The 27,974-nt window shown below is 48.1% G+C and overlaps 2 protein-coding genes and 1 pseudogene across 3 annotated transcripts in view; 2 read left to right on the forward strand and 1 right to left on the reverse strand.

Moving 5' to 3' along the window:
• The window catches only part of PC (pyruvate carboxylase), a 115,803-nt gene extending 90,328 nt beyond the window's left edge, over window positions 1–25,475 (reverse strand). The window contains exons 1-2 of one of the 2 annotated variants that reach the window (XM_036258070.1): window positions 25,387–25,475; window positions 10,926–10,962 (exon numbers count right to left, since the gene is read on the reverse strand). The gene's annotated coding sequence lies outside the window, so the exon portion shown is untranslated. Of the gene's footprint in view, window positions 1–10,925; window positions 10,963–15,045; window positions 15,101–25,386 lie in introns of those variants that run through there. The other variant, XM_036258069.1, reaches the window with a different exon arrangement.
• LOC118628753 lies at window positions 464–15,462 on the forward strand (annotated as a pseudogene).
• CUNH11orf86 (chromosome unknown C11orf86 homolog) lies at window positions 22,713–23,691 on the forward strand. The gene is made up of 2 exons (XM_036258073.1): window positions 22,713–22,982; window positions 23,593–23,691. Exons 1-2 carry the CDS (start codon window positions 22,713–22,715, stop codon window positions 23,689–23,691), a joined length of 369 nt encoding a protein of 122 aa, XP_036113966.1.
• Window positions 25,476–27,974: the final 2,499 nt, after the last annotated feature.

A 27,974-nucleotide genomic window follows, 5' to 3' on the forward strand; every position in this document is an offset into this window, starting at 1 on the left:
CTTAAACCATTCAACTGAAAAAAGTCAGGATTAGATCATGGGGAATTTTTCTGCCAAATACTAAAGTTGCCACAAGAATATCAGAAGTAAAAAGGAAGGAAAAGATGGCCCAGGTCAGCAAAAACACAAATGGCTGTTTTGCAACCAGTTGGAAAGGGATAGTCAAAATCGGAAGAGGTTGAAGAAAATCTTCATGGCTTACAGAAATGGCTTCAGGCAACACGGCACAAGGGAAAGTGACAATAAATGGCTCCAGTTATAGAAGCTGTAAACACTCCTCAAGTGATTAACTTAAGTTGGAAAGAGAGAGCTTCAAATTGGTGTTTCAACCCTGTGACCACGACACAGTGACACTGAGACATCATGCTAATATCCTGTGGAAGTGTAGGAACAACCCAAGGCCAGGAATCAGGATTGCTGGCTTCAAAGCCTGGGTAGCTCAGTTGGTTAGAGCATCATCCCGATGTGCCAAGTTTGTGAGTTTGATCCCCCAGTTACGGTACAGAGAAGAATCAACCAGTGAAAGCATTAATGAGTAGAACAACAAATTGGTGTTTCTGTGTGTGTGTGTGTCTCCCTATCTCTCTCTAAAATTAATTAAAATAATTTAAAAGCTATATTTTAAGAAGTTATGAGACAGACAGGTTTGCATGTTTAAGGTAAAATGATCTGAGGAAAGAGGCAACAGCCCTGAGACAGGGAGACGCAGGTGACATGCAGAAAAGAGTGGACAAACAACTAGCCAAGGAAATAAGCAACCCAGGTAGAGTGCATTCATCTAACATATTTTTTTGAGCCCATACTATGTTCCAGGCTTGGTAGAACATATAATAAGCATTCCTTAGATATTTCTAGAAATACTTGAGAAGAACTTGGTAAAAGACAGACTTCCTGCAAGTCAAGTATAAAAGAAGCTTGAGAGTCGGACTCGGGCAGCACCTTCACCATCGTGTCCAGCCTGCCGGGTCCCCAACCCTCTTGCTTTCCTCATTGTCCCTGGACAGGCCAGGCTGGAGCTCCCCGATGTCCTTCGTGTAGCCTTGAGAAACTTCCTATACTCCTATGATGAGCCTAGCACAGTGATGAGTCACCTTCTCCGTTGTCTACAGCTGAAGGAATCTTCCCAGGAGTCCAAGAGATGATGATGCTTGAACTGAACAATTAAGAGTTCTGAAGTCAAGATCTTGAGATTAATAATAGCAGGAAAATCATCACTTTTTAAAGTAATTCTCCTTGGAGATGGTAGAGTTGGGAAGAGTTCTCTAATGAACAGGTATGTGACTAATAAGTTTGATACCCAGCTCTTCCATACAATAGTGTAGAATTTTACATAAAGATTTAGAGGTAGATGAACATTTTGTTACCACGTAGATTTGGGACACGATCAGTCAAGAGATTCAGAAGCCTGAGGACGCCCTTTTACAGAGGTTGTGACTGTTGCCTGCTCACTTTTAGTGTCGATGATTCTCAAAGCTTCCAAAACTTGAGTAACTGGAAGAAAGAATTCATATATTACGCAGATGTAAAAGAGCCCAAAAGCTTTCCTTTTGTCATTTTGGGTAATAAGACTGACATAAGTGAACAGCAGGTGTCCGCACCAAGCCTGGTGCAGGGACAATGGCGATTACCCTTACTCTGAAACAAGTGCAAAAGATGCCATGAACATGGCAGCGGCCTTTGAGGAAGCAGTTCAAAGTGTGTTCTACCGCCCTGGCCAGTTTGGCTCAGCGGTTACAGAGTCGCCCTGCGGTCCAGAAAGTGTGTTCTACCCAACTGACATGCACATACAAACAGACACAGGGGAGAGAATTAGTGTTTGCAGCAATGGATCATCTACTCATAAAATTAAACTATCCATATTCTGCTTCATAAGTGGATGTGAGAAAGGACACATTCACTCACAGAAGAATCTATTTACTCAATAATGGCACCTTACATTTATAAATTGTAACAGTTGTCTAATAATGTTTAATTTAAATATATGTTAAGAGCTAATAAATGAGATGACCAAGACTTTAATTATGATTAAAACAAAACACTTGAGTATTCTAGAAATTATTGTTTTTTTTTCCCCTGGGAAAATGGAGAACTACTTTTTATATATGTATATTTTTATGTAATTAGCATTCTATTGCTGGTTCAGGGGAAAATTTTCCTAAAGCAATAATGTTAGATATTAAACATTAAAATCAGCCCTGGCCTGTTTGGCTCAGCAGTTAGAGCATCGGCCTGAGGTCCAGAGAAACCCGGGTTCAGTTCCCACTAAGGGCACATACCTTGGTTGTAGTTTGTCCCCGGCCCTGGTTGGGTCGTGCGGGTGGCAACCACTTGATGTGCCCCCTGCATGTTCATGTTTCTCTCTCCCCCCCCCCTTCCTCCCTCCTTCCCTCCCTCCCACTCTATCTGAATAAAAAATAGAAAAATGTCCTCAGGTGAGGATAAAAAAAAAGATTAAAATCAAGTGCAAAAAAAACAGGAAGCTTCAGTAATTGTTTTTTAGGGACTAAACTGACATGTTATTTCTGAATATGTAAGAGATCAGAGCCACCTAAGACTCACAGGTCAAATGCAGTTGAAGGTTTCACATGGCATCTAGTTTTATCCCACTGCCTTCTGGCATCCATGTTCTCAAGGACAAATGAGCTCTTAGTCTTATCAAGGATCCCTTGTATATAATGAGTTATTTCTTGCTGCTTTCAAGATATTATTATTATTATTATTATTATTATTGGGCCAAGTGTAGATCTCTTTGAGTTTATCCAACTTGGAATTCACTGAGCTTCTTGGGTGCATAAATTATTATTTTTCATCAAATTTGGGATTTCTTTTTGGCCATTATTTCTTCAAATATTTATTTGTTCGGCTCCTTTGTCTCTATCTTCTTCTAAGACTCACATTATGTATCTGTTGATAGACTTGATGTTCTACAGGATCGGAGGTTCTGTTCATTTTCCTTCAATCTTTTTTCTTTCTGTTCCTCAGACTGGATAATCTCAACTGACCTATCAATGAGTGTGTTGATTCTTTCTTCTGCCAGTTCAACTCTGATACTGAGCCCCTCTAGTGACTTTTTCATTTCCGTTATTGTAGTTTCAACTCCAGAATTTCTTGATTCCTTTTTTAAATAATTTCTATCACTTACTAATCATCTCTATTTGATGAGGCACTGTTCTTACACTTTCCTTTAGTTCTTTAGACATATTCTAAAATAGCTGATCTAAGCCCTGGCCTGTTTGGCTCAGTGGTTGGAGCGTCGGCCTACGGACCAGAGAGTCCTGGGTTCGGTTCCTGCTAGGGGCATGTACCAAAATAAATATATAAAATTAAAATAGCTGATCTAAAGTTTTGTCTATAAAGCCCAATGTCTATGCTTCCCCAGAGACAGTTTCTACCCACTGCTTCTTTTCCTATGCATGCGCCATTCTTTCTTATTTCTCTGCATGCCTCATAATTGTTTTGTTGTTGAAAACAAGATTCAACCATTTTTCTTAAATAAATTTTCCTTCGTTGGATTGCTGCAAACCTATGGTTAATTTCCAGAATTTTAAAAAGAGATGATTTTCTACAATTTTTGCCAGTTTTTGCATTTCTTTTATGGAAGAGCATCTTTTCAGAAGTCTTTATTCCACCACTCCCCAGGAATCTGTATCTCATATAGCATTTAGAAAAAGGTTTTAATCCCCTCAAAACAATTTTTTGGAGAAGAGGGGTAAAAGAGAAAAACTCTGATAGCTAAATACCCTGTACCTGATCTTAAGCCCCAAATAATATTATAAATTACACCCGTCCATATATATTTTTTTTAATCTAAAGACAAAGAAAAAAAATTTTAACCCATAACTTTATCATTTCAGCATCCAGGAAAAAAAATTGGTATAGTATTCCAAAATAATTTCTTTTTTTTTTTTTTTAGTACGTGCCCCTAGTGGGAACCGAACCTGGGACTCTGGTCTGCAGGCTGAAGCTCCAACCGCTGAGCCAAATCAGCCAGGGCCCAAAATAATTTCTTGAGATGTTATTCTGTTTTACAATGTAGCTTTCTCATGTAAGAGCATCATGGTCTTGTTCTGTGGTAATAAATTTACAATGACAGTTTGATGGACTATTTTTAAAGCTGAATGGAATGACTCTGAACAGATTGCACATGTAGCAATCTTTTCTGGTATATATTTTGGTGTTTTCCTATTTTCTGCTATAAAAATGTTGAACTGAACAGCCTAGTATGTTTGTGAACTTGTCCCGTTATACTTTAGGGTACATTTCTAAAATTGCAATTACACACATCAAATCTTTTTTACGTTTTAGGTTAATCTTCTCTATATTTCCTCCTTGCTGTTTAATGCCCTGCCCTGTAGTGGAGCACAGTTTCCTCTCTCTTTGAACAGATTCTGTCACTCAGTGACATCACCCCCATCATTTAATGTGCAATTATTCTCTGTTTATTACACAGTGTTCCTTCACCACCATGAAGGGGGAACTCAGAACCAAAGGTAGGAAGAAACCGTATTTAAAACTCCTGCAGAGTAGGAATCTAAGGCAGTCCTCCACACAAATATCCTTTTCTTGATATTCCACAGACCTTCCTTCTTTACCTACATGCGGCCACATAAGCATCAGACATCAGGAGAGAGGTCAGACTGCATTAATAATTTTCAGCCAGGTCCCACTCACCACTCACAAGCTTTCTGAGGCCAGGAATGCAAGTCCACAGCTGTTTGTCATCTAAAATCCAAATCTCTTATCAAGAATTTAATGGCAATAGCCCCCTCCAAAGAGACTGATAGCTCTCCACTGGAAGTTAGGGAGAGGTCAGGGTTCTCACCATTTCCGAGGGGGTAAACTAAAAAACAAGAAAATGAAGACATGGGTTCCAGGTGCCAGAATTTCTTGGTAACCAAGCCCAACCAGAAGCCAAGAACTCTTAAGAATTACACTCCCTTCCTCCCCATTTGAAAAGATGTACGCTGTCGGGTGGAGATGCCAGACCTGGACTCGGAAGACTGGAACTCAAATTCTAGCACTGCGCTCTCACTGGCATCAGTTTAGAACTAGTCCTTGGTCAGACAAAGCCTTGAGAGAGATACAAAATCCAAATTCCACCTATTTTGTGTTTTTTTTTTTTAATCCTCACCCGAGGACATTTTTCCATTTTTTGTTCAGAAAGAGTGGGAGGGAGAGAGAGAGAGAGAAACATAGACGTGAAAGGGACACATAGAGGGCCGGGGACAAACTGCAACCAAGGTACATGCCCTTAGCGGGAACCGAACCCGGGTCTCTCTGGACCGCAGGCCAAAGCTCTAACTGCTGAGCCAAACTGGCCAGGGCCACCTAGTTTGTATTTTAACTCTGCCTATTTTGTGGCCATAGTGCATAAGAATGAAGCCTTAAATAGATTACTAGAATCAGTCACCTGGCACAGCAACCTGGGCAGAGTGTCACAGAGTTCCACGAGAAGAGGATTGGGCAATGTGATGCCTCCATCTAGGGCGCATGGGCTGTGAGACCATCCCCATTTGGGGGCAAAATGGCAATGAATCAGGGCTCTGCCTAGCAGTTAGATTCAAAGATCAAAACCTAGTTTCATCCTGGCCACAAATCTTGAATTATTAAAAAATGTCATCCAACTGAGAAAGAAACTCCAAAAGTTGCATAGGAAAATAATTTACTAGAGTTTGAGATCATATTATTTCCTTATTAGGTAAGCTTCTTTAATTCCAGAAAGATACAGCATTAAAAACAAATGTCCTAAGAAAATGAAAACCATAGTACTTATAATGTTGTGTTAAGAAACCTGTGTATATTTGTTATTTTATGTACTCTAATGTTTAAAGGAATTTGGTCTGTTCAGAGTAACAAGTCAGTCTCGAGATTCCAATTAAAATACATAACTAAGTAACTGGTTTATTTTTATTGTTTTAGGAAAGTTTTTTATTGGTTTTTTTTAAAGAGAGAGAGAGAAACATCAATGTGAGAGCAAAACATGGATCAGCTGCCTCCAGCACGCCCCCTACCAGGAATCAAACCCACAACTTGGGCACGTGCTCTGACTGGGAATTGAAATGGCTGCGTGGGACAATGCTCGACCAACTGAGCCATGCTGACCAGGGCACTAAATAATTGGTTTAGACTTGTGATTTTAAGTAGGAATTTTATTAAGTTTAAATCAGTATTGGCAGATCACAAATAAGCACCTGAAAAGATGCTCAATATCAATAATCACCAGAGAAATTGAAATTGAAACCATAAGACACCACTCCATACCTTGTAGAATGGCTAAAACTAAAAAGACTGACCATATCCATATTGGTGAGGATGTGGAGGGATTGGAATTCTCCTACACTGCTGGTAGAAATGTAAATGGTACAACCACTTTGGAAAAACGGTTGGGCAGTTTAAGTTAAACATACATCTACTATATGATCGATCTAGCCACTCCATCCCCACCCATTTGCCCAAGAGAAAAAGAAGTATACGTCCATACAAAAACTTGTACACAAACATTCATAGCAGTTCTTTTTTTTTTTATCCTCAACCGAGGACATTTTTCCATTTTTTGTACAGATAGAGTGGGAGGGAGAGAGAGGAAGGGAGAGAGAGAGAGAAATATCGACGTGAAGGGACACATCGAGTGGCTGCCACCCGCATGACCAACCAGGGCCGGGGACAAACTGCAACTGAAGTACGTGCCCTTAGTGGGAACCGAACCCGGGTCTCTCCGGACCGCAGGCCGACGCTCTAACCGCTGAGCCAAACTGGCCAGGGCAGCAGTTCTATTTACAATCACCGAAAACTGGAAACAACTGAAATGACCAACAATAGGTGAATGAAGGATAAACAAACTGGGATATCCACATAATGGACTACTACTCAACAAAAAGGAAAGAACCATTCATATATGCAGCAAATCTCAAAATAATGACGCTGAGTAAAAGAAGCCAGACAAAAAGGGTATATACTACACGATTCCACATAGGTCAACCAGAAAGTGCAAACTAATCTGTAGTAACAGAAAGCAGTTCAGTAGTTACTTGGGAATGGGGGAAGCAGAGAGGGTGGGAGGGAGGGATTGCAAAGGAGCCCAAGGACACTGGGAAGAGAAGAATATGTTCTATCTTTCTTTTGTTTACTTATCCTCACCTGAGGACATTTTTACATTCATCTTCAGATAGAGTGGGAGGGAGAGAGGGAGGAAGAGAGAGAAACATTGGTGTGAGAGAGTCACATCGACTGGCTGCCACCCACATGACCCCAACCGGGGCTGGGGATAAACTGTAATTGAGGTACATGCCCTTGGCAGGAACCAAACCCGGGACTCTCTGGTCTGCAGGCCGACACTCTAACCTCTGAGCCAAACCGGCCAGGGCAGATATGTTCTATCTTAATTAGGATCTTAATTGTGGTTAAGGTTTCACAAATATATAGATATATCAAAACGTATGCATTGTATACTTTAAACATGTGCAATTTATTACCTCATAGACACAGAGTGATTAGTAGAGGGAAAGGGAGTGGGGGCAGGTACAAGAGGGTAAAACAGGGTGGGGGGGGGATAAATAGCATGGAAGGAGACTTGACTTTGGTGAACACACAATGCAATATACAGATGAAGTATTATAGAATTGTACACTTGAAACCTATAATCTTATCAACCGATGTCACCCCAACAAATTCAATAAAAAATTTTTTTAAATACCTCAGTAGCACACTGGCTGGTTTGGCTCAGGGGTTGGAGTGTCAGCCTGCGGACCGGAGAGTCCTGGGTTTGGTTCCCACTAAGGGAAAGTACCTCAGTTGCAGTTTGTCCCCAGCCCCATTTGGGGTTGTGTGGGTGGTGACCACTCAATGTGTCTCTCTCACATTGATGTTTCTCTCTCCCTCTCTCCCTCCTACTCTGTCTGAAGATAAATGCAGAAATGAGGATTAAAAAAAAAAATACCTCAGTAGCCCTGGCCAGTTTGCTCAGTGGTTAGAGCATCAACCTGCGGACCAAAGAGTCACGGGTTCGACTCCCGGTCAAGGGAACAAATTCAGTTGTGGGTTCGATCCCCAGCCCCAGTCAGTGTTGTACAGGAGGCAACCAATCAATGCGTCTTTCTCACATCAATGTTTCTCTCCCTCTCTCAATCTCTCCCCCCCACCCCCAACTCTATCTAAAATAAATAAATAAATATATATATATATATATATATATATATATATATATATAAATGGAGCCCTGGCCGGTTTGGCTCAGCGGTTAGAGCGTTGGCCTGTGGTCCAGAGACCCAGGTTCAGTTCTTGCTAAGGGCACGTACCTCAGCTGCAGTTTGTCCCTGGCCCTGGTGGGGCTGTTCGGGCGGCAGCCACTCGATGTGTCCCTTTCATGTCGATGTTTCTCTCTCTCTCTTCCTCTCTTTCCCTCTCACTCAATCTGAACAAAAAATAGAAAAAATAAAAATGTCTTCAAATGAGGATTTAAAAAAATTAATATACCCTTGGGTGAAGATTTAAAAAACACACAAAACCCTCAATAAAGCTGTTTTAAAAAATAAAACACAGGAATATAGGAATTTTTAAGAGCCAGCTTAATTTATTAGATTTACAGGAATTATTTAAGTATTAGGACTGTCTGTTAATCAGACAATTAGAAGTATTAAAATAATTAAATGAAGTTGAATGTAATTTATAAATTCAACTTAAAGTTTTCAAATGAGTTAAGTTTGCAAATGAGATCAAGTATTAATCAAAAAGCCCCTTTAAAGTGATTATTCAAATGTTCTGGAATCATAAATAGCACAGAAAAACTGTAGACTACACTTAAAAGCTAATCTTGGAAGACTAGCCCTTAAAGGAAGAACTAGATTTTGAATCTGTAACTTTAACAAACTGAAAACCAATTTTCCTTTCAGCCAAAATAACTTCCGAATAGTCTTTGCATCACACAAACACCCAGGGGTAGGAATGGGGTGTGGCATCAAAACACCTTGCCCAGACTTTCCACTCACCTGATACTCATCATGTCAATCTCTCTGAACCTGTTTCCTCATCATAAGAGAGGAATGCTTTCCAGAATAAATAATACATTTATTATTAATGATTTAATAATATTAGCAAATTTCATATTGATAAGCAGCACATTGGTTAGTAAAAAGCACGCAGAGATGCATACAGTGATGGGCAAATATAAGCAATTAGCGGCATGATATCACTCTGTAGTAACTGCACGCTTTCCCAGACCCTGGGCTGGCCAATGACAGACATGCAAAAGATGACATAAGTATCCTCAGAGACTAAGCATGACTCAGCATAGCCAAGTCACGGAATTTCCCCAGAGGCATCAGCCAGGGATGGATGTCACCAGGAGAGGAGCTGCCACACGTGGAAACTAGCCCCATTCCACACACAGCTGGTGGAAAAGTACTTAAGAGCAGCTTTGGGTACCCCAGTCCCTCCCCCTTCTCTGGCCTGCAAGAAGGATAAGGATAAGGAGGTCAGGAACATCAGCAATGAGGGGATGCTGGGATGACCTGGGTTATATCTTCTGGCATAATACTTTAAAAAAAAAAAAAAAGGCCACCAAGGAGATATAGTAAAGGAGGAGGGCAGGGCAGCAACCTTCCCCCTCGGGGTCTTAGTTATGGTAACTAAGCAAAGCTCCAGGACTCAGTAGGGACTTAGGGAAAAGCTTTAACAAATTAGATAGCCCAGGAGAAGGCAGCCCTCCTAGGCTGCTCATTTTCCCTTCCTACTGATGGATTTGGGGGGAAGACATGGAAGGGGGTGGGGTGGAGGTGAGAATATTGAATTCTGCTAATCAGACTTCTCTGGGCCCCAGTTTCTCAGCCCCATAAGATAGATGGTTACAGGCCTTCACCCATCTCCCACCTCTCCCCTCAGGGACTCAAGGAAGAGCAGTGACATTCAACTCCATCAGTCAAAAAGAGGAGGACAAAAGTAAGCAGAATAGGGCAGTGGACAATTTTACACCCCAGCTTTGCTAAGCAAACTCAATTGAGGCTGCTACTGGCCCAAGACCTAAGACAAGAGAGGACTGTGGGAAAATCTCAGAAAGGAGAACAACTCCTTGGTCATGAAGGGTCTTCTAAGGAAAATCCCTACACAGTGGGTAGAAACCCAAGAAAAATTTCCCATAGAAAGGAATCTCCACTCTGAACATTGAACACAAGCTCTGCGGAGAGTTGTCCCTGAGCAACAAAGTCCCCAGGACACCAGGCTGCAGGGGGTGGGGGTGGGGGACACGTCAGAGAGCTGGCTGGGATGTTTGCTGGGACCAGCAGCGGGAGATAGGGCTCGACCATCTGGTGGACCCCAGCCAGCGGGCCTTGGCATGTAGGCTGAGGAGATGCGCCCCACTCGGTGCAGTCAGGGGAAACCTGAAAAGCAGGAGGTTGCGCAGGGCAGTGCTGCCCAGGCACGCTGTGCGAGGAAGAAGGGACAATTCCATCTTTACCCCTTGGTCACTGTGATGCCCAAAGACTGAGCATCATTGTGAAAACGCACCAAGTGTTTTTACAGCCAGCTGACAGTCACAGCCACAGGCTTCCCAGAGTCCCTCACGGGCCAGCACCTGCTTTCTATGTTGACTCAAGGGGTCTGCGCAGAGGCTGCCCAGCCCTGGGACTCCTTCCTCTGATCCTGAGAAGCCTTGCCACGCTCCCCATGATCAGCATCCCAAGCAACACCCTTCTAGAAGTAGGACTTCCTGCTGAGGCTGACCAGTTGCCAACTGGGGCCAGCAGGGAGCCAGACATCATTTTCAAGTGAAAACCAAGAAAGACTGGGAGCAGACAAGGACTGCTAATATTTTCCAAAAATCAGAGCTTGGCCATTTTATTTATTGAGCTTGACAGCTGAGGCTCCAGGATAGCTGCTCTTACAGAAGACCCACCCCCACTCCACGACCTGGATGCAGGCACAGGACTTACCCTCAGGTTTTGTCAGCTCTCAGAAGGCAGGCACAATCTAAAGTAAAAGAAAAAGAAGTGTCACCCTCATTTCTCCAGGCACTCCTCAGAGAACCTAGGAGAGTCAAGAACAGAGATTCAGAACCCCGAGAAGAACTGTTACTTTGCTTCCACTGGGGGAGAGGGGTACAGGGTTCTATTGTCCAGCGGCTGGGCTCCACCATTGCTGCTCTGCCACCCGCTTCCGTAACCACTCCAAGCCTGTTCCCTCCTCTATGAAATGGGAATAGTAATAGCACCCATCTCATTGGATTCCTGATGAGTCAAGTCAACACACACAAAGCGCTGGCAACACGCCTGTGGCAGCACAGACGTTAGCCAAGGTGCTTAGTAAGAGGCATTTAAGTAAAACCCTTTTCTGGCACCCACTACACAAGAACAAGAAGTTCTAGAAACTTTCATTGTTTTATCTGAAGCACTTTCTCTTCCTGTCCACTTCCATCCAGCCCCAGGCCTCCTTTCTGTGCAGACCTGTCTCCAATCCCTCTGAGCGGTCCCTCTCCCCGAGGCTGGATTCCCCAGGCCTGCTTCCTATCTCACTGTGCCCGTGACACTAACCTTGTCTTACGCGACCTGAGCTGATGTGTCTCCTGTTTCCCTATCTTCTCAGCTCCTATCCTCATACTGAGGCCCCTCACACAAAGAGTCCACAGTTGGTGGTACATGACCACTTTGGGGCGTGTACAGGCCACTTTGTTTCGGAAAGGCCATACCTGTCACTCAGCTCCAGCCACTGGTCAATGAAGAACAAAATGGAGACACAGGCCAGCAAGTCATCAAAGGAACTAAATCCCTGATGCCTTACTAGATTATGCCAAGGCTGGAAATGAATGCCTGGGGCATCAATTCAATAAAATATTTATTGGGCATATACCCTCCATAAGGAGCCACGAGGCACAAGCTCTGCTCCCAAAATGCCAAGAAGCAGGTTGCTGGTGGCTAACAAGTAAAGGGTAAGAACAGGATAACACATGAGAGGGGCCCATGCAGGGACTCAGCCTGAAAGCCTGGGAGGGACCCCAGCTACTGTCTCCGAGCTGTGTGACTCTGGGGACTTAGTTCATCCACAGTTCCTCACCTGTAAATGAGGAGCGAACAGTACCTTTGTCGTAGGGTTGTGGTGACAATCAAATAATACATGTCCCTGCCACCACATAATAAAAGGTTGGCTTTTATTAGCAACAATAAATCATTACATGTTATTATTAAAGGAGAGGAGCCATGTCCGACTGAATAGATCTGGCAAGGCTAAATGCAGGAAAGCCTAAAGAATCATTTTGACAGGATAAGAGGAACAGTCCTGCAGAGAACAAGGACACCCAGGACAAGAGCAGAAGAGGGACAGACACTAAGAAGCAAGTTTGGGAGCAACAACAAATAGTCTCACATGAGGACTGAGGCAGACAGAAGAGAGTACCTGTTGGGTCAAATGGAAGAAAAAGCCCAATAGGTGGGATCATATCTTTTCATTCAATAGGTAAGAGGAAAGGGCGTATTCTTTGTGTCATTTTCCCATCTCCCACCATCAGGCCCTTCTTCGGCAGTTTGGCAAAGAATCCACAGCTGAGACTAGAGACAACTAAGACACAGAGGTGAAGGGATGGTCAGTTAGGCCCAGGTGAGCAGGTACAATGCCCCACTTCTGAAAGGTCTCCAGATGATAGCAACACGCTTTTGAAATACAGGGAGCAAAAGCCGGGTCAGAAGAGAGTACGATGCTGTTGGGAGGCAGCCAAAGAGAAGATCCACACTAATCTTCAAGGGAACTGTTTACCTGAGTGAGGCACCCAGCTCATGCAGAAGAGTGTTGGGGGATCTGGACAGTCTAGGTCTACCTAGCGCGGCACCTGGTACTAGGGTACTGCAAGTGAGACAAGAAGCTAGCAAGGAGGAGGACAAAAGGGCAAGCAACCTGTATGGGCACATCAAAGCAGGAGGGATCCGCCGAGGCTACAGCCACCAGGACAAGCCTCCCTAAGGGGTGGATGATCCTGGAGTTGAGAACTGGCACAGACAGGGTTAATGAAGCTGGAGCAAGCTTCAGTAGAGAGAGAGAAGGCGCAAAGGGGACTTAGGGGTAAATTATGGAAACTCTGGACGACAGCCTAATTCAATTGAACAAATCAATAGTGAACAACTATCGTGAACAAAGCTCCTTCCTGCCAGACGAAGAAACACAGGACGCCTGCTCACAAGTGGCTTACTAGAATACAAACAGATACAACTTGCAGTTCAGGCCTCCTGCTGGGCCCTAGGAGCCCCACAGAGCACCCTGGTGTCTTTTGACCCAGTCTCATTTCTGCCTTACCAGCAAGCACCTTAGCAAGTGCCTTCACCTACACCTCTCACAACTGGGAAGTGCTATTTCTCCCCCATTCCCCTTCCATCTTCCTCAGCCTTCCTCTTCCAGGTTCTAGTCACTTCAAACTCACCTGTCCTCCATTAAACCTCGGCTCCTCAAATCTAGTCACTGCTTCTACATTGCCAGTTCCAGTGGAATCAAAAGAGGCTCACAACTCACCCGGTCCACAAAGCTTTCCCCAATCCATCCCCATCCAGCCCCTGGCCAGCCCATTTCTCCTCTCCCTGGCCTCAGTATGTGGTTTGACCTGATTTGCGGGCCTCTACTCAACTTCTTCTTCCACGTCCTCCTAGGGGCCACACCTCACCAGAATGGGCTCTCCACAAACACACTGACTTGCGGCTTAAGTTCTATTTCTTTTTCTCTCCCCCAATCAGCTTGTCAGCATTTCTAGGACAGGGATTAATCTAGTCTCTCAATGCCCAGTCTAGAAAGCGGAACATGGTAGGTGTGAAAAGAGGGCGATGAAGAGTTCAAGAGTTAAGATGGCAGCTAGAAAAGCTATAGCTCCGAGTTAACAGAAATGCTGAGCACGCGCACCCCTAGCATGGGTATTTGCATCACAGGCAGGGGAAGGGTGACATGGGGAAGCCAGGCTGTTGGTAGCAGTGGGTAAGGGAGCAACAGAGAAGGCCAAGACTTCTGGGTACTCAGGAGGCTCTAGGTGTGCTCTGGCAAACACTGCCACCTCCTTGAGTCTCAGTTCTCTTAGCTGCAGAATGGGGATAATGAGCCCTGGTGCACTTTCTCACAAAACGAACAATCAGGTTTTTAAGAAGTTCAAAGCTGCCAGGGTCCTAGGACTTGGTCTAACCCCAGCATTTGTGAGATGAGAAAAGAACGCCCCAGAGGTGGAACAACTCAAAGTACACAAAGCAAGTCATGCTGGGAGGGAACTGCATAGCACGTCCTGAAAACCAAAGCTGCCAATTCCTAGTCCAAGAGGGCACTTCCCAGGCCACCGCTGCTCCTTTCTGCCCCCAGCAGAGTGCCCTTTGTAAACTGCTAAAAGCTGTGTAAGTAACGGGCTGAGCCCAGCCCCACCTCCTAACTGAACAGCCTTGGGCAAATCACTGTTTCTGGCCGCCTCAAGCTTCTTCACCCGAAACTAAGTGGAACCGAGAATACTCCACAGGGTAACTTGGAGGGTCCTATGGGAGACACCTGGAACACGCAAAACCCTCGCCTTACACGTCACGGCTTTGCTCAGAACCGAGCAACCTCCAGTATGATGGGGGAAACTAGGCTCCTCATTCTGACAGACCTGGGTTCGAACCCTCCCTCTAGGACCTAGTGCAAGGCATTTTCGTGCTCCGTGTGTCAGTTTCTCGATCTGCAAAATGGGCCCGAGGGCAGGAATAAGGCCGCCGCCGGCCGCCAGGGGCGCGGGGTGGACAAGGCCCGGCTGTGCCCTCGCAGGAGGGATGCTCGCGGGGCGGCGGGGCGGCGTGCCGGGGGCGAGGGAGCTCCCGGAACGTGGGAGCGGAGGCGGCGACGGCCACGCGCCGACCGTCCCCCGCCAGAGGGGGAAGGGATAGGCGGCGCAACTCGCGTCGCGCACCGCCCGCTGCTGTCTCCTCCAGCCGTCACTCGCGAAGCTCGCGCTGCCTTGGCACGCACGACCCTTACATAAGCGTCCCCTGCAGCGGCGCCGGCGCACGCCCACCCGCTCCGACCCGCCGCGGGAAGAGGAAGATGCGCAGCGCCGCGGTCACTTACCCCTTCGCCACCGCCGCAAGTCGTCGCCAACGCCTCTACCGATGCTACCTCCAGTGACAGGGAACAGCTGCGGTCTCCGCGCAACCAAACTTGCTGCAGTCCGGCCCCGCCTTAGGACTTCCTATTGGCTGAAGCAGCCCAACCCCTCTTCTTATTGGACAGTGGCCTCCGTCACTCACCACACCCCACTCAGAACTCCTCCCTACGCCCGTCTGCCCGTCACGTTTAAGCCTTGGCGCCCCACGTCAGCCCCGCCCCTCGCGTCCCCGGCGGGTCCCTGGATTGGTGACGAGGCTAGAAGAGCCCGCCCCCGGCGCACCACAGCCTACTCCCTTGTCTACAGAGCCCCACGTGGGCCGCTCGGCCCTGGCCGCGGCCCGCAATAGGCGGAAGTGGCCGGGCTCCGACACCTTGTGATTGGTTGTCCGCGGGGGTGGGGATGTGCGATTCATTCACCCGAGTAGCACGTGTCTCCTAAAGCCGCAAGCATAACAGATCGTACCGGAGCTCAGAGATCCTGGCTAGAAGCAAATTTATGCAAGCGGACGGAAAAGAGGTCGCAGGGTTTGCGAAGAGCAGGAGGAAGGAGATGGCGCACAGTTTACGGACTTGTGTTTGTGGGGTGATGGGGATAGGCAGGAGTCCCTCTCTGTGTGACCTTGGAAAAGCAACCTCACCTCTCTGAACCTCAGTTTCCTACTCTGCAAGTTTTGGCCACTCAGGACCTAGGAGGTTTAGAAGGCTTGGTTGAACGGAAAGCTTCATAAGTCATAAGGAGGGCTCCGTGCCAACCAGGCGATAGGGGAGTGACCCAAACAAAACAAAAATCTCTGCCTTCCAGTGAGAGAATACAGGCGCTAAACAAATAAAACATAGGTATATCAGATGGTGATCAGGGCATGGAGAAAAAATGACCAGACATTTGGGAGGATCAAGGACTATGAGAACATCTTGTTAACTAAATTCGTTAATTGAGCACAGAGAGATAATGCAACTCCATTCTTTTCTCTCTGTTGTGTCTGCTGTGTTTGTCTCTCCAACTTCCTAGTCCTTCCTTCCATCTATCTGACTGAACTCTAACCTGGGACAATCCAACATAGCCATTTTTGTAGCAGAAAATGAATTAAAATCCCAATTCTCCAGATTCACATACTCATTTAATTAACAAACACCTTGAGCACTTACTATCATCCTTGTGCTATGCCTGGGACACAGTGGTGAAAGAAAAACAGCTCCTACCATCATGTTATAGAGTTAACATTCTATTAGGTGTCCAAGTCCACGGACTCTCTACCTCACAACTTTATGCAGAAACAAGTTAAAGCTGTGTGACCTTGGGCAGGTCCCTGCCCTCTTTGGGTTGAATTTCCTTTTAGAAGGGTTTGGACTTATGGACATTAAGTCTGTCATTTACTTGCCCCTATTAATCTTCTAGTGTGTGACTTCAGCACTTCCTGCCTGTATTGTATCTCCTTTGGTGTGTAAGTGTATGACGTGGGCCCCTGGTTCCTCAGGAAAGGCAAGACCTGCTCTAGAACTAGCCATGCTACAGGGGCTGTGACCCATTGGCTCAATCTTGGCTGGTCCTTGTGAACTCCTGGGTCTGGAGCAGAGGGCAGGTGGCTCCATCCAGGTTCAGGTGACTCTCTGGTCATCACTAGGTGGAGGTCTGCACAAATAAACTAATTGAGAACTAGCAAATGGACTGCTGTGAACAAAGGAAGTAAGGATTTTGAACAGTTAGCTCTGGCACATAAATTACCTAGTTCACATTAAATTAGGAAACAAGGCACCTCTCCATCCAGGCTCTCCTACCTCCTGGTTGAGTTCCCCAGGAGGGGTATTCCATCCCAGACAGAAAACTACCTGGGCTAAAGCCTGGCTGGGGAGTTTCACATGGCTAGAAGAAGCATTTCTGTACCACTACTGACAGAATCTCCTTGGATCAGGGTGCTAGTGGGAAGTACAGATTTCTGAGCCCCAACCCATGATTCTTAGACATTTTAGCTGCCAATTCAGATCTTGGAACCACCTGCGGAATACCACTCAAGTCCATTTCTGAGGAATAGGATCCCCTGCATTGCATTGCTCGTTTTAGAAGCTCCTCAAATGGTGCTAATGTGAGTCAGTGTTGAAAGGCCTAGAGAAGTTATTACCCAGACTTCCCTGATGATAAAAAAAACAAAACAAAAAACCCCTTTGGGGCTCTTTAAGAACAAAACAGATTCCTGGATTTCCAACCCCTTGGATTCTGATTCAGTAAGTCTAGGGTGGGACCCAGGAATCTTTTAATTTATTTATTTGTTTTTAACAAGCCCCAACTGATTTTTGAGATCTGGGAAGCTTGAGAAACTTGGCTGAGTTCTTAGGAGGATGCAGGGAAAGGTGGGGCAGGACAGATAGGCTGAGACTAGCCTGGGGAGGACTGGCAGGAGTCTAGCTCAGAAGTAGTTCTGCTACTGTATCATAAGGACTGCTCAGGCAAAGAGATAAATTATCAATTGAAATATACACAATTTTAAATTAAATACGTATAGCTGCACAGCCCCTCACCTCATTTCTGGTGAGCATGATATCTTCAAGGAAAATTCTAGTGGCCTTAACCACTAGGCTTATAGTTCTATGTGACCATCCTGTAGGGACTGTGAGTCCCAGGTCTGACCCACAGCAGGTGGAACACATTTGCTGAGGACTTTTTGCTGGCCTGACTGCGGGGCTGGATTCAAGGCCCACCACTGACTGTATGTCCTTGGGCAAGTTGCTTCACTTCTCTGAGCTTCCGTTATGTCATCTGAAAAATGGGGTGAAGCTCCAGAGTGGGTGAGAGTGAAATGTAATCACAGAGGTGGGGCTCCTGGAAAGGAGCGCACACTCCATCCCCATTGCCTACCAAGGCCAGTCAGGTTCCTCTTCCCGGCTCTGGAACCCCCCGAGAGTGGGCTCTAGTCTCTCTCCAGATTCTTCTCCAGCCCAAGGGCAACCCTGTGTGCTCTCAGGCCCTAGTCACCCTCAGGATCCCATCCCCACCTCTATTGCTCCAGTCCTCCCTGCCTTTGAGGCTGAGCGCTAACACTGCCACCTCCAGGAAGCCTTCCCCCGCCCCCGAGCCAGATGTGGTCTCCCATTCTCTTCTGTGCACCTTCAGCACTTGGTGTCTATTTTAAGGTGCCTTCCTTTATGTACATCAAAATTCCTCCTTTTCCAGGGATGGAGATTCCACCCTCTTCCCCTTGGCCTCACTGCTAGGCATTATCAAAACAAAATCTTAACTGTGGTGTGTAGATGTGGATGAATTTCGGTGGTTCACTAATAAGAAGGAACATCTGGGCAACCTGCCCCGGTTCGCTGCCTTCGGATATCTCAGCCTCACTGCAACCTTAAATGGCACCAGCCGTGTAAGTCTCAGAACCGCTTTAGGGAATGGATACTGTGTGTTTCATTAATTTCAAGTCACACATTTTCCCCCTGCATTTTAACTCCTGAAATGGCTCTACACCTTCTGATGAATGGGCAGTGGGTATTCTTTCTTAGTGGTGTATAAAATAATGCTCCCTTTTCATCGAGGCCACCTTAGATTTGATGAAATAAGGTATTATCCCTATTTTATAGCTGAGAATCTGTAGGCACATGAGGTTAAGCCAGTCGCTCAAGGCACATAGCTGCCGTGTGAAAGTGCTTTCAACTCAGGCAGTATGATAGGTTTGGAATCCAGGGGTCACAGGTGAGCAGCCTCCCTGATGACCCCCTCCAGTCCTGCGTCCTGATGTTCCTGCCCTGGTGGGATCCCCTCCCTTGAGTGCCGGCTGGACCTGGTGACTTGCTTTAAAGGAACAGAATGTGGCAGAAGTGAAGGGAGGTCACTTCTGAGATCAAGTTCCCGAAAGACTCTGGCTTCTGCCTGCCCGTTATTTCCCGCCCTCTCACTGGCTCTGATTGAAGCCAGCTGCCACATCGTAAGCTACTCTTGGGAGAGGCCCACGTGGCATCAACAACCCACAAGAAACAGGCTCTCAGTGCAACATTCTGCAAGGGACAAAGTCCGGCCAACAAGTGTTAGAGTGACCTTGGAGGCAGATCCGCCCTCCTTTGAACCTTGAGATGACTGCCTGCAAGGGACCCTGAGCCAGAGGCCCAGTTGAGCTGGGCCTGGATTCCTGACCCACAGAAACAGGTCGTGCATAAGTGTTGCTTTAAGCCACCAAATTGTGGGGTAATGTGTTATGCAGCAGTAGACAATTAATAGTCTTTGATATTTAATACCAAGTATTTACTCTCATGCCCTGGGGACAGGGAGATGAAAAGATGTCCTAGCCTACAGGGGACACCCAGTATGTGATTGCTGCTACTGTGTGTATTTGGTTGGCTGGAGAAGAAACTGCCTCCCTCACCTGGGCTGAAAGATCAGGCAGGCTTCCAGGGGAGGTGTCACACTGCAGGGTATGGAAAGATGAATGAGAACTTGCCAGGCGAGCCCTGCTGGTGTGGCTCAGTGGTTGAGCGTCAACCCATGCACCAAGACGTCACTGGTTTGATTCCCAGTCAGGGCACATGCCCAGGTTGTGGGCCTGATCCCCAGTGGGGGGCGTGCAGGAGGCGGCCAAGCAATGTTCTCTCTCATGGATGTTTTTATCTGTCTCTCCCTCTAGCCCTGGATTCCTCCCCTCCTCTCTAATATCAATAAAGAAAAAAGAACTTGCCAGATGAGAAAGGCAGGGAGGCAGGGAGGCAGGGAGGAGGAGAGAGAGGCCACATATTTCTCCTTTTCCTCCAGAGACTAGGGAAGTTGTAAAATTACACACTTGGCAAGGGGACTCAGCAGCTATATGCTTGAGCAAGCGCCAGTGATTCACCCCAGACATCTTAGGACTGTGTGAGTCAGCAAGCTCCTCCCAGCTCAGACTTTGGTGATCGTGGGGATTTGATTTGACTATGCTGGGGTGAGAGCATTGAAGATTGTGTAATGGTTTTGTTGCTTTTTAGGGTGTGGTCAGGGTTGGAATGAAGAAGCTTGGGTGTGGATCTCAGTCCACCTTTAGGATTGGCTGGGACAGAAGGCCAGGCCCTCTTTGTCCATTCTCGTCTTCACAGTGGCTCTGTCTTAGCTCCTCTGGCTGGGACCTGAGCCTGGTGGACAGTACGAGCCCCTTTACCCAAGGAGAGCCTAGAAACAGAGAGAAAAGAAAAAGAGCAAGGCCAGGCCCAGGGGGGAGTCTGGGGGAGCCAAGAGTTGCAGCCAGCACTTCCCTGACCCCAAACAGGGGTGCCCTGTGCAGCAGCCCCGACACAGAAGACAGGACCCCTGGCTTCAAATCCTGCCTCTGCCACCAACAGGAGAGCAGGGTGGCTGAAGCAGGGGTCCCAGCTCTGCCACTTACTGGGTACACTCTCTGGCCAGGTGCTTAATTTCTCTGAGCCTCAGTTTCCTGGTCTATAAAGGAGGGATAATAATGTCCACCTCATAAGACTATCATGAAATTTCAATGAAATACACGGAGGAACCAATGAAAATGCTCAGAAAATAGTGGTTAGAACAAAAAGAATTATGGACCTGATTGTGAGGTCCCTTTCAGACCTCAAATTCTATGACTCTGAGGACCTGCTGGACAGTCCAAGTACCTTTCTCTTTCCCCTGTCCTGGGAGAAAGAGGCTGCTGGTAGCCTCCCTTTTAGAGGCATCCACATCCGTGATTTCATGTGCTTTTCACAACAACCCATTGTACAGATGACAAGACTAACTGAGAGGGGAAGGATTTCCCGAGATAATAAATATCACCCACTCATTTTTACTGAACCCCTGCTTTGCTCCAGGCCCTGTGGGGACACAGCATGGTCATATTGAATCCTCTGTCCCATGGTGAGGCAAAGGTGTGATGGCCACCGTAAGGAGAAGGAATCTTCAGACCAAAAGGTGATGTAAGCAACTCCATAGAATATAACAGAAATTGTTTTTTAAAGAATAGTTTGTTGATTTTCAGAGAGAGGGGGAGGGAGAGGGAAAGAGAGAAACATCGATGGCACATCAATGGGCTACCTCCTTCACATCCCCTGCTGGAGATCGAGCCCACACCCCCAGCATGTGCCCTGACCAGGAATTGAACTGGTGACCTCTTGGTGCATTGGAAGACGCTCAACCAACTCAGCCACACTGGCGAGGCGAACTGTCACCAGTGTGATATCCATCCTGGCCATTACTAATGTAAGTATGTATGTTATGTTTTAAGGGACACAGATCATCCTTAACTAGAAGGCTTTGATGTGCCTACTAAGGACAGTGGTTAGTCAAAGGTCACAGCACAAAAGGACACAAAGATATGGAGATGGCCTTTGTTCACATCTATATCTATACATCCTCACAATTCCCTGAGTTCCTCGTCCCTGTTACAGACAAGAAAATTGGGAGGAGGTGCCCAAAGTCGCACAGCTGCAGTGATGAAGCCGCCATTTCCCCAGAGGCAGCGGGTCCTCAGAACCTGAGCTCTTAACTTTCTTCTCTGCTGGAAAATTAGGGGCAGAGCGGGGCCTGGAATAAATCCAAGTCAGGAGACTTGAGCTGTCCTGCTTTTACATTTCTAATTGTAGTAAAATACACAAAACCCAAAGTGGACCATCTTAGTCATTTTTAGGTACAACTCAGTAGTGTTACATTCACATGGTTGTGCAACCAATCTCCAGAACTTTTTCATCCTGCAAAACTGAGGCTCAAAGCCATTAACTCACTTCCCATTCCCCACAGCCCCTGGCAACCACCATGCCACTTCCTGTCTCTGTGTTTTGACTCTTCAAGGTTGGAGCTGTCCTGTTTCTTTCTTTAAAAAGAAGGAAGGCCCTGGCCGGTTTGCCTCAGCGGTTGAGCATAGGCCTACGGACCAGAGAGTCCCGGGTTCAGTTCCTGCTAGGGGCACGTACCAAAAAAAAAAAGAAGAAGAAGAAGAAAGCAAGAACCTGGCCAGTGTGGCTCAGTGGTTGAGTGTTGGCCCATGCAGCAAGAGGTCGCTGGTTCAATTCCTGGTCAGAGCACGTGGCAGGAGATAGCAGATTGCTGTTTTTCTTTTTCTCCCTCTCCCTTTCTCTCTTTCCAAAATCAATAAATAAAAATATTTTTTTTATGTTTTCATTGATTTTAGAGAGAGAAAAATATCAACCTGCCATCTCCTGCATGGCCCCTACTGGGGATCAAGCCCACAGCTCGGGCAATGTGCCCTGACTGGGAATCAAACCAGTGACCTTTTGGTGCATGGGATGACGCTCAACCAACTGAGCCATACTGGCCAGGGCAAGAGCTGTCCTGTTTCTTAAAATTCATCTCTATTTTGCTGTTGAGCCATCTGTTCTCACTATCAACAGAATAAATTTGGACAGCCAGGGCTGCAGGAGTTTAGGGGAGGCCAAACTCTTCGGGGATAGCGTAGTCAGGGAAGGCTGCCTGGAGGTGAGGGCATGGTGGGGAGAGGCCTGCACCCTTTGCCCTAGGTGGAGAGACAGTGCTGAGGGTGACTCAGGGATGCTTGGCCCATGTGGCCTGCCCTTTGGTTTATGATGGCCACCTCAGCAGCACCAACCTTTGCTCCCAAGTGATCTCCCATCAGATGAGTGGAGGCACCAGGCCATCTCAGAGGCTAGTCTTGCCAAGGACCTGGAGTAGTTCTGTGCCGACAGCCTCTAGAACCATGGGGACAGGGCTACGCAGCCAGTCCTTGCGAGAACCACGGCCCTCTTATGGCAAGCTCCGGGAACCGTGGGGGAAGCCCCTGGAAAGCCGACTGCGCAGGGCGCTGAGCCTCAGACAGGGTCGTGAGAAGTCCAGATCCTCAGATGGAGGCCCAGAAGCGCTGGCCTCCCCTGATCAGGAGTGGAGACCAGGAGGCCTGGGGGACACAGAGCAGCTGATCCAAGCTCGGCAAGGAGGCAGCCGGAGGTGGCTGACGCAGTATCAACAGGTCTGATGGGTGGGTGGATGGATGGATGGAAAGATGGATGGATAGATGGATGAGTGCTACAAGGTGAGGGTGGGGACTCCGAGGAGAGGGGCCCAGGGCAGCAAAGGCTCAGAGGTAGAAACATACAGGAGTAAGGACCAAGAAGTCAATAGAGCGTTTGGAGATGAGCCTAGTGAGAGAGGTATCCAGGAACCATATTTCAGAGGGCCCTGGCAGCATTTGGAATTTATCCCATAGGCACCGGGCGTCATGGAAGGTTTTAGAGCAGCCCAGTGATATAGTCAGCGCTGTTTTAAGATGATTAATCTGGCAGCATATTGGTTGGGTGGATTTTGCTGGAGGCAAGGAGATAAGCCAATACAACTTCCCAGGGTTATATCTTGTGTACCCCTTCCCCAGGAAAGGGGGGATCCAGCCACCAGTGGTGGGAGCTACCTTCCTGGTGGTGGGAGCTACCTTCCTGGCCAGTCTCCTCCTGTGGAAGAGAGGGTCCCTAGTGCTTCTATCTCTGGAGTCTACCACCACCTGGTGGCTGTAGGTAGAACAACACCTGAAACCCACCACTCAACCGTGGGGCCTGTGTCCTGATCTCCCTGCTCCTGTTTTCCAGCAGGTGAGGAGAAGGTGGGAGAGCTTTGTCGCCAGCTTTCCCAGCGTTACCCTGAGCAGGCCAGCCTCCCCACAGCCACCTCTGGGCACCACCAGCTAAGGATGCTGGAAACTGTGGGGGCCTCTGCTGTACCCGGATGAGACAGCCATACCTTCTGACCTACCTTTTCCTGGCCCTTCTGGACTGTGGCTGGAGTGGCCTCCTCTACGTGGACAGCTCTGGCCTTCCTTACATGGCCCTGCGGCCTCTGCCCCTTGCTCACTCAGGGCCCTGGGTGGCCCTCCGTTCTCGTCGTCCACTTCCAGGCTCTCTTGCAGCTAAGACCCCAACATGGCTGAGAAGAAAGGGACTCAGCTCTGCCTCCTGGTGGATTCCACCCTCTGGAGACTGTCATGGGGGTCCCCCAGATGGTGACATGTGTGAAGGTCTTAGAAGTCTTCCCAGAAGTGGGGGTGTCAACGCCCCTGGTTCCCACACAAGGCCAGTCGTAAACTTCCAGGACAGAGCTCGGTGAAGCCAGAACTGTGGCTGAGAGGCTCTCCAACCTGCCCTGTCAGGGAGCCACATCCCTCCCGCACGTCCTTCCTGCCAGCTGGTGGTGGCCGGTGGGGCTTGGGCCTCCCCACAGCCTGTGAGCCCCCTGAGGGCAAGGAGTGAGTCCCGGTGCCCTCGATGCCTGAACTCTGGCTGAAAGACTCAGGCCCAGATATTGTCACTTCGAGCCTCACAGTGTCCTGATGAAGGAAACAGGGGAAGCCTTCCCTCCCCATGTGTCAGAGAGGGAAACTGAGGCTCAGAGGGAGGAAGGGAGTATTGTGTTTGGCATCTCTGGCTCCACCCCACCCAGTTCCCAGCACTGGGGTTGAACACAGGAATAAAGATTGATGCACTGAAGTAAACAGTTGGCCTAGTGACTAACTCGCCTCTGGGCCTCTCCCAACCCCAGAGCTTCCCAGAATGGGAAGCCCCAACCCGGGTCCCTAGGAGGCTCTTTCCTGCCACTGCTCTTGGCCTCCCTCCCCAGAGGAACTGCCACCTCTCCCTGCTGACCCCGGCCAGCTTCAGAGGTCTTGGCTCTCACCTCTTGCCTCTGTGCTCTGTCCCGCGCGGCAGGGCTCATTCTGAGGCTCAGAGAGCTGAAGGGACTTACCCAGGGCCACATAGAGGGGAGTGTCTAACCCCAAAGAGCCCCCCTAGCTGGCATTTCATGGGTGGTCCCTGGGGTTCTTTGGGTTCAAGCAGACCCAAGTTCAAAGGTGAGCGGACAGCGGCAAGCATCCCGGTACAGGTCTGTTTTGGGGTGGTGGGGGGATCTGAGGATCTAACAGAGAGAGGGGAGGTTCAGAAAGGAGCAAGTGTGAAGTTGCTTCCAGGCAGTTCAGCTCCCCAGCCAGCCAGCCAGCAAACCTCAGACCACACGCCAACATCACGGATACACGTGGCGGGACGCGACTCCTCATGAAGGCCTCCCTGAGGGCGGTCAGTGGGGCCCCACCACGCAAAAGCCCTGGGCTCTGAGTTTATCTACCCTCAGGCCTCTGTCTGCCCAAAGGTCACAAAGCGACCTCCGTGTTGAGTCACTTTCATGCTTCTTGGTTCTGTTTTGGTTTCGCACAGAGGGCAGAGCCTCCCAAGCCTCTCCCATGCCAGGAGGTCTCAGAGCCAAGAGGTGGAGGGGCCTGAGACCCTTCAGCCAACAACTACCCCTCCAGCTCCATGCTTTCCCCTGCTCGGTGTCCCTGCCACAGCCTGCCTCTCCGCATGTGTTTCTAGAACGTGGAGCTTACTACTTACCGAGCTCTGATCTTTCCATGTGACCTCTGCCCTCAAGGAGCTCCCAGTCCTGCTGGAAAGACAGACAGACAGACAGACGACCAGCTGCTCTGCTAAGAAATCGAAAGGAGTAAGTCATTTGCTCCGGGGCACGTGGTGAGGCAGATTAAGTGGGCGGTCCTGACTCCTGAACCCTTGCCACGCTGGGCTTGGCTGGATACCTTCCCCAGCTTCCTGTGCCCTGCAGCGACACTGGATGGGAGGGAGGAGGCCGAGATGGGGGAAAAAATACCCTGCACGAGAAATGGGGCCACTCAGCTGCACTGATGGGGAAAGCAGCGAGGCGAGCGGAGAACACTGCCTCCCCAAGTACCTCTCACAGCAAGGGCTTCGGAGTCGGGCTGGAAGGGCCGGCAGAGCCCAACAGACCCAGGCCGTCTGTTTTGCAGACGAGAGAGCTGAGCCTCCCACAGTGAGCCCGAGGCAAAGCGGGGCCCTCCCCCAGAGCTCCTGCCCCCCAGCCCAGAACGCTGCACCCACCCTGGGTGCCCAAAGCCCCTTCCTCAGAGGCACCAAACTCAGTGCGTCCTGCCAGTCAGAGGGGCCAGGGCAGGCGGGCCTGGGGGGCAAACCTGGGGCCCAAGCGCTGCCTGCACCTAACTTGCTGAGTGACCTTGAGCAAGTCATCGCCCTCCTCTGGTCTTCATTTTCTCCGCTACGAAATGGGGATTGTGATCTCTGAGTCTCCCCTGGGCTGAAGGACAGATGAGGTGTCAAGTGTGTAAACACTTTGCAAACTGTGGTGTGCTGTGTCCTGAGAGGGAACAGCATCATGGCCTTCGCCCTCGTTACCATTATCATCAGGCTGGAGGGCCAAGTGCCCGGGGGGAGTTAGAACCCCGGCTCCTCCACTTACTACCTAGGTGACTTTGAGCAAGTCACTTAAATCTCTCTGTGCCCAGCTGTTCAATAAAAATAATAATGGTCTCGCCCAGCCGGTGTGGCTCAGGGGTTAAGGGTCGACCCATGCACCGAGGTCACCGGTTTGATTCCTGGTCAGGGCACATGCCCAGGTTGTGGGCCAGATCCCCGTGGTGGCATGCAGGAGGCGGCCAATCAATGTTCTCTCATCGATGTTTCTATCTCTCTCCCTCTCCCTTCCTCTCTAAAATCAATAAAGAAAAAAAAATTTTAAATAATAATAGTAGCCTCTCCTCACAGAATTGACCCTGCGTGGCCCTGGGCAGGTCCCCTTTCTGAGCCTTGGTAGCCTCCTCTGGGAAATGAGAGGTAATAATAGCACCTGGCCGGAGGAGTCTTGGACATCAGATGGGCCAAGGCACACATGTGCTGAGCCCAGGGCCAGCCCATGGAAGCCACTCAGTGAGAGCCCAGGGAAGCATGATCCTCGGAGCCTGCGTGTCCTCAGCTTACCTTGGCCTTGGCAGGGCTGTGGGCATCAGGCTCCAGGAAAGTGGGCAGAGCCACAGACCAGACGGCTGCCCTGGGGCCTCCCGGGATGTGGTCTCTCCTCTAGTGCCAGTGCAGTGATGGGCGTGGGAGGAAGCCTTTCTTCTCACCCCACCCACTGTGGCAGTCCCCACCCCCTCCCTGCAAATTTCCGTAGGTTTGAAGCTTTTTCAAAATAAATTTTTTTAAAAAGCAATATGGTAACATCACAAAAGGAGAGGTGATCAGTCTATGCCTCCTGATGGAAGAAACAATATTACCTATGAAATACTTCTTGCCAAGCTCTGGCCAGCGTGGTTCAATTGGTTGGAGCATTGTCCCGTACACTGAAAGGTTGAGGATTCAATTCCTGGTCAGGGCACATATCCAGGTTGTGGGTTCGATCCCTGGTCAGGGTATGTATGGGAGGCAACCAAAAGATGTTTCTCTCTCACATCAATATGTCTCTCTCTCTCCCTCTCCCTTCTTCTCTCTCTAAAAAAATCAATAAAAACATATCCTTGGCCCTGGCTGGTTTGGCTCAGAGGTTAGACGTCAGCCCAAGAACCAGAGTCTCATATTTGATTCCAGTCAAGGGCACGTATCTCAGTTGCAGTTCGATTCCTGTCCCTGGTTGGGGTTGTGCAGGAGGCAACCAGTTGAAGTGTCTCTCTCATATCGATGTTTCTCTCTCTCCCCTTCCACTCTATCTGAGAATCCATGGAAAAAATATCCTCTGGTGAGGATTTTTTAAAAAAAACATACTCCTCGTGTGAGCATTAAAAAATAAAGGATATTCTTGCCAAAAAAGGTGGAGCCTGTATCTTATCAAACTTCTGGATCCAACTCCCAATCTATGAGAACCACTGGGGACAGAATACATATGAAACTACTCCATGGGCTTGCGATCCGCAAAATGCAGATGTGGTGATTCCCACAGGACGAAGGGTCATGCTTTTTTTTTTTTTTTACAGATAAATTGCAAAGAAGAAAAGAGATGGAGAGGAAACTCTAGACTCAAAAAAACCCAAAACTGACATGTTAACCAATTGCAACACATTAGCCTATTTTGAATACGAATTCAAACTATAAAAATAAAAGAAAATATCTATAAAATATATAGAATGTTGACCAAGTAGTTGATGATATTATAAAACAAT

Source organism: Molossus molossus, unplaced genomic scaffold (assembly GCF_014108415.1).
Source record: "Molossus molossus isolate mMolMol1 unplaced genomic scaffold, mMolMol1.p scaffold_m16_p_13, whole genome shotgun sequence".
Taxonomy (NCBI): domain Eukaryota; kingdom Metazoa; phylum Chordata; class Mammalia; order Chiroptera; family Molossidae; genus Molossus; species Molossus molossus.

Excerpts from the sequence above, each read along its gene's own strand:
- CUNH11orf86 (XM_036258073.1), top strand. The coding sequence starts at position 22,713 with ATGGGGACAGGGCTACGCAGCCAGTCCTTGCGAGAACCACGGCCCTCT. Across the intron at positions 22,983-23,592 it reads GGCTGACGCAGTATCAACAG|CAGGTGAGGAGAAGGTGGGA; the intron begins GTCTGATGGGTG and ends CCTGTTTTCCAG.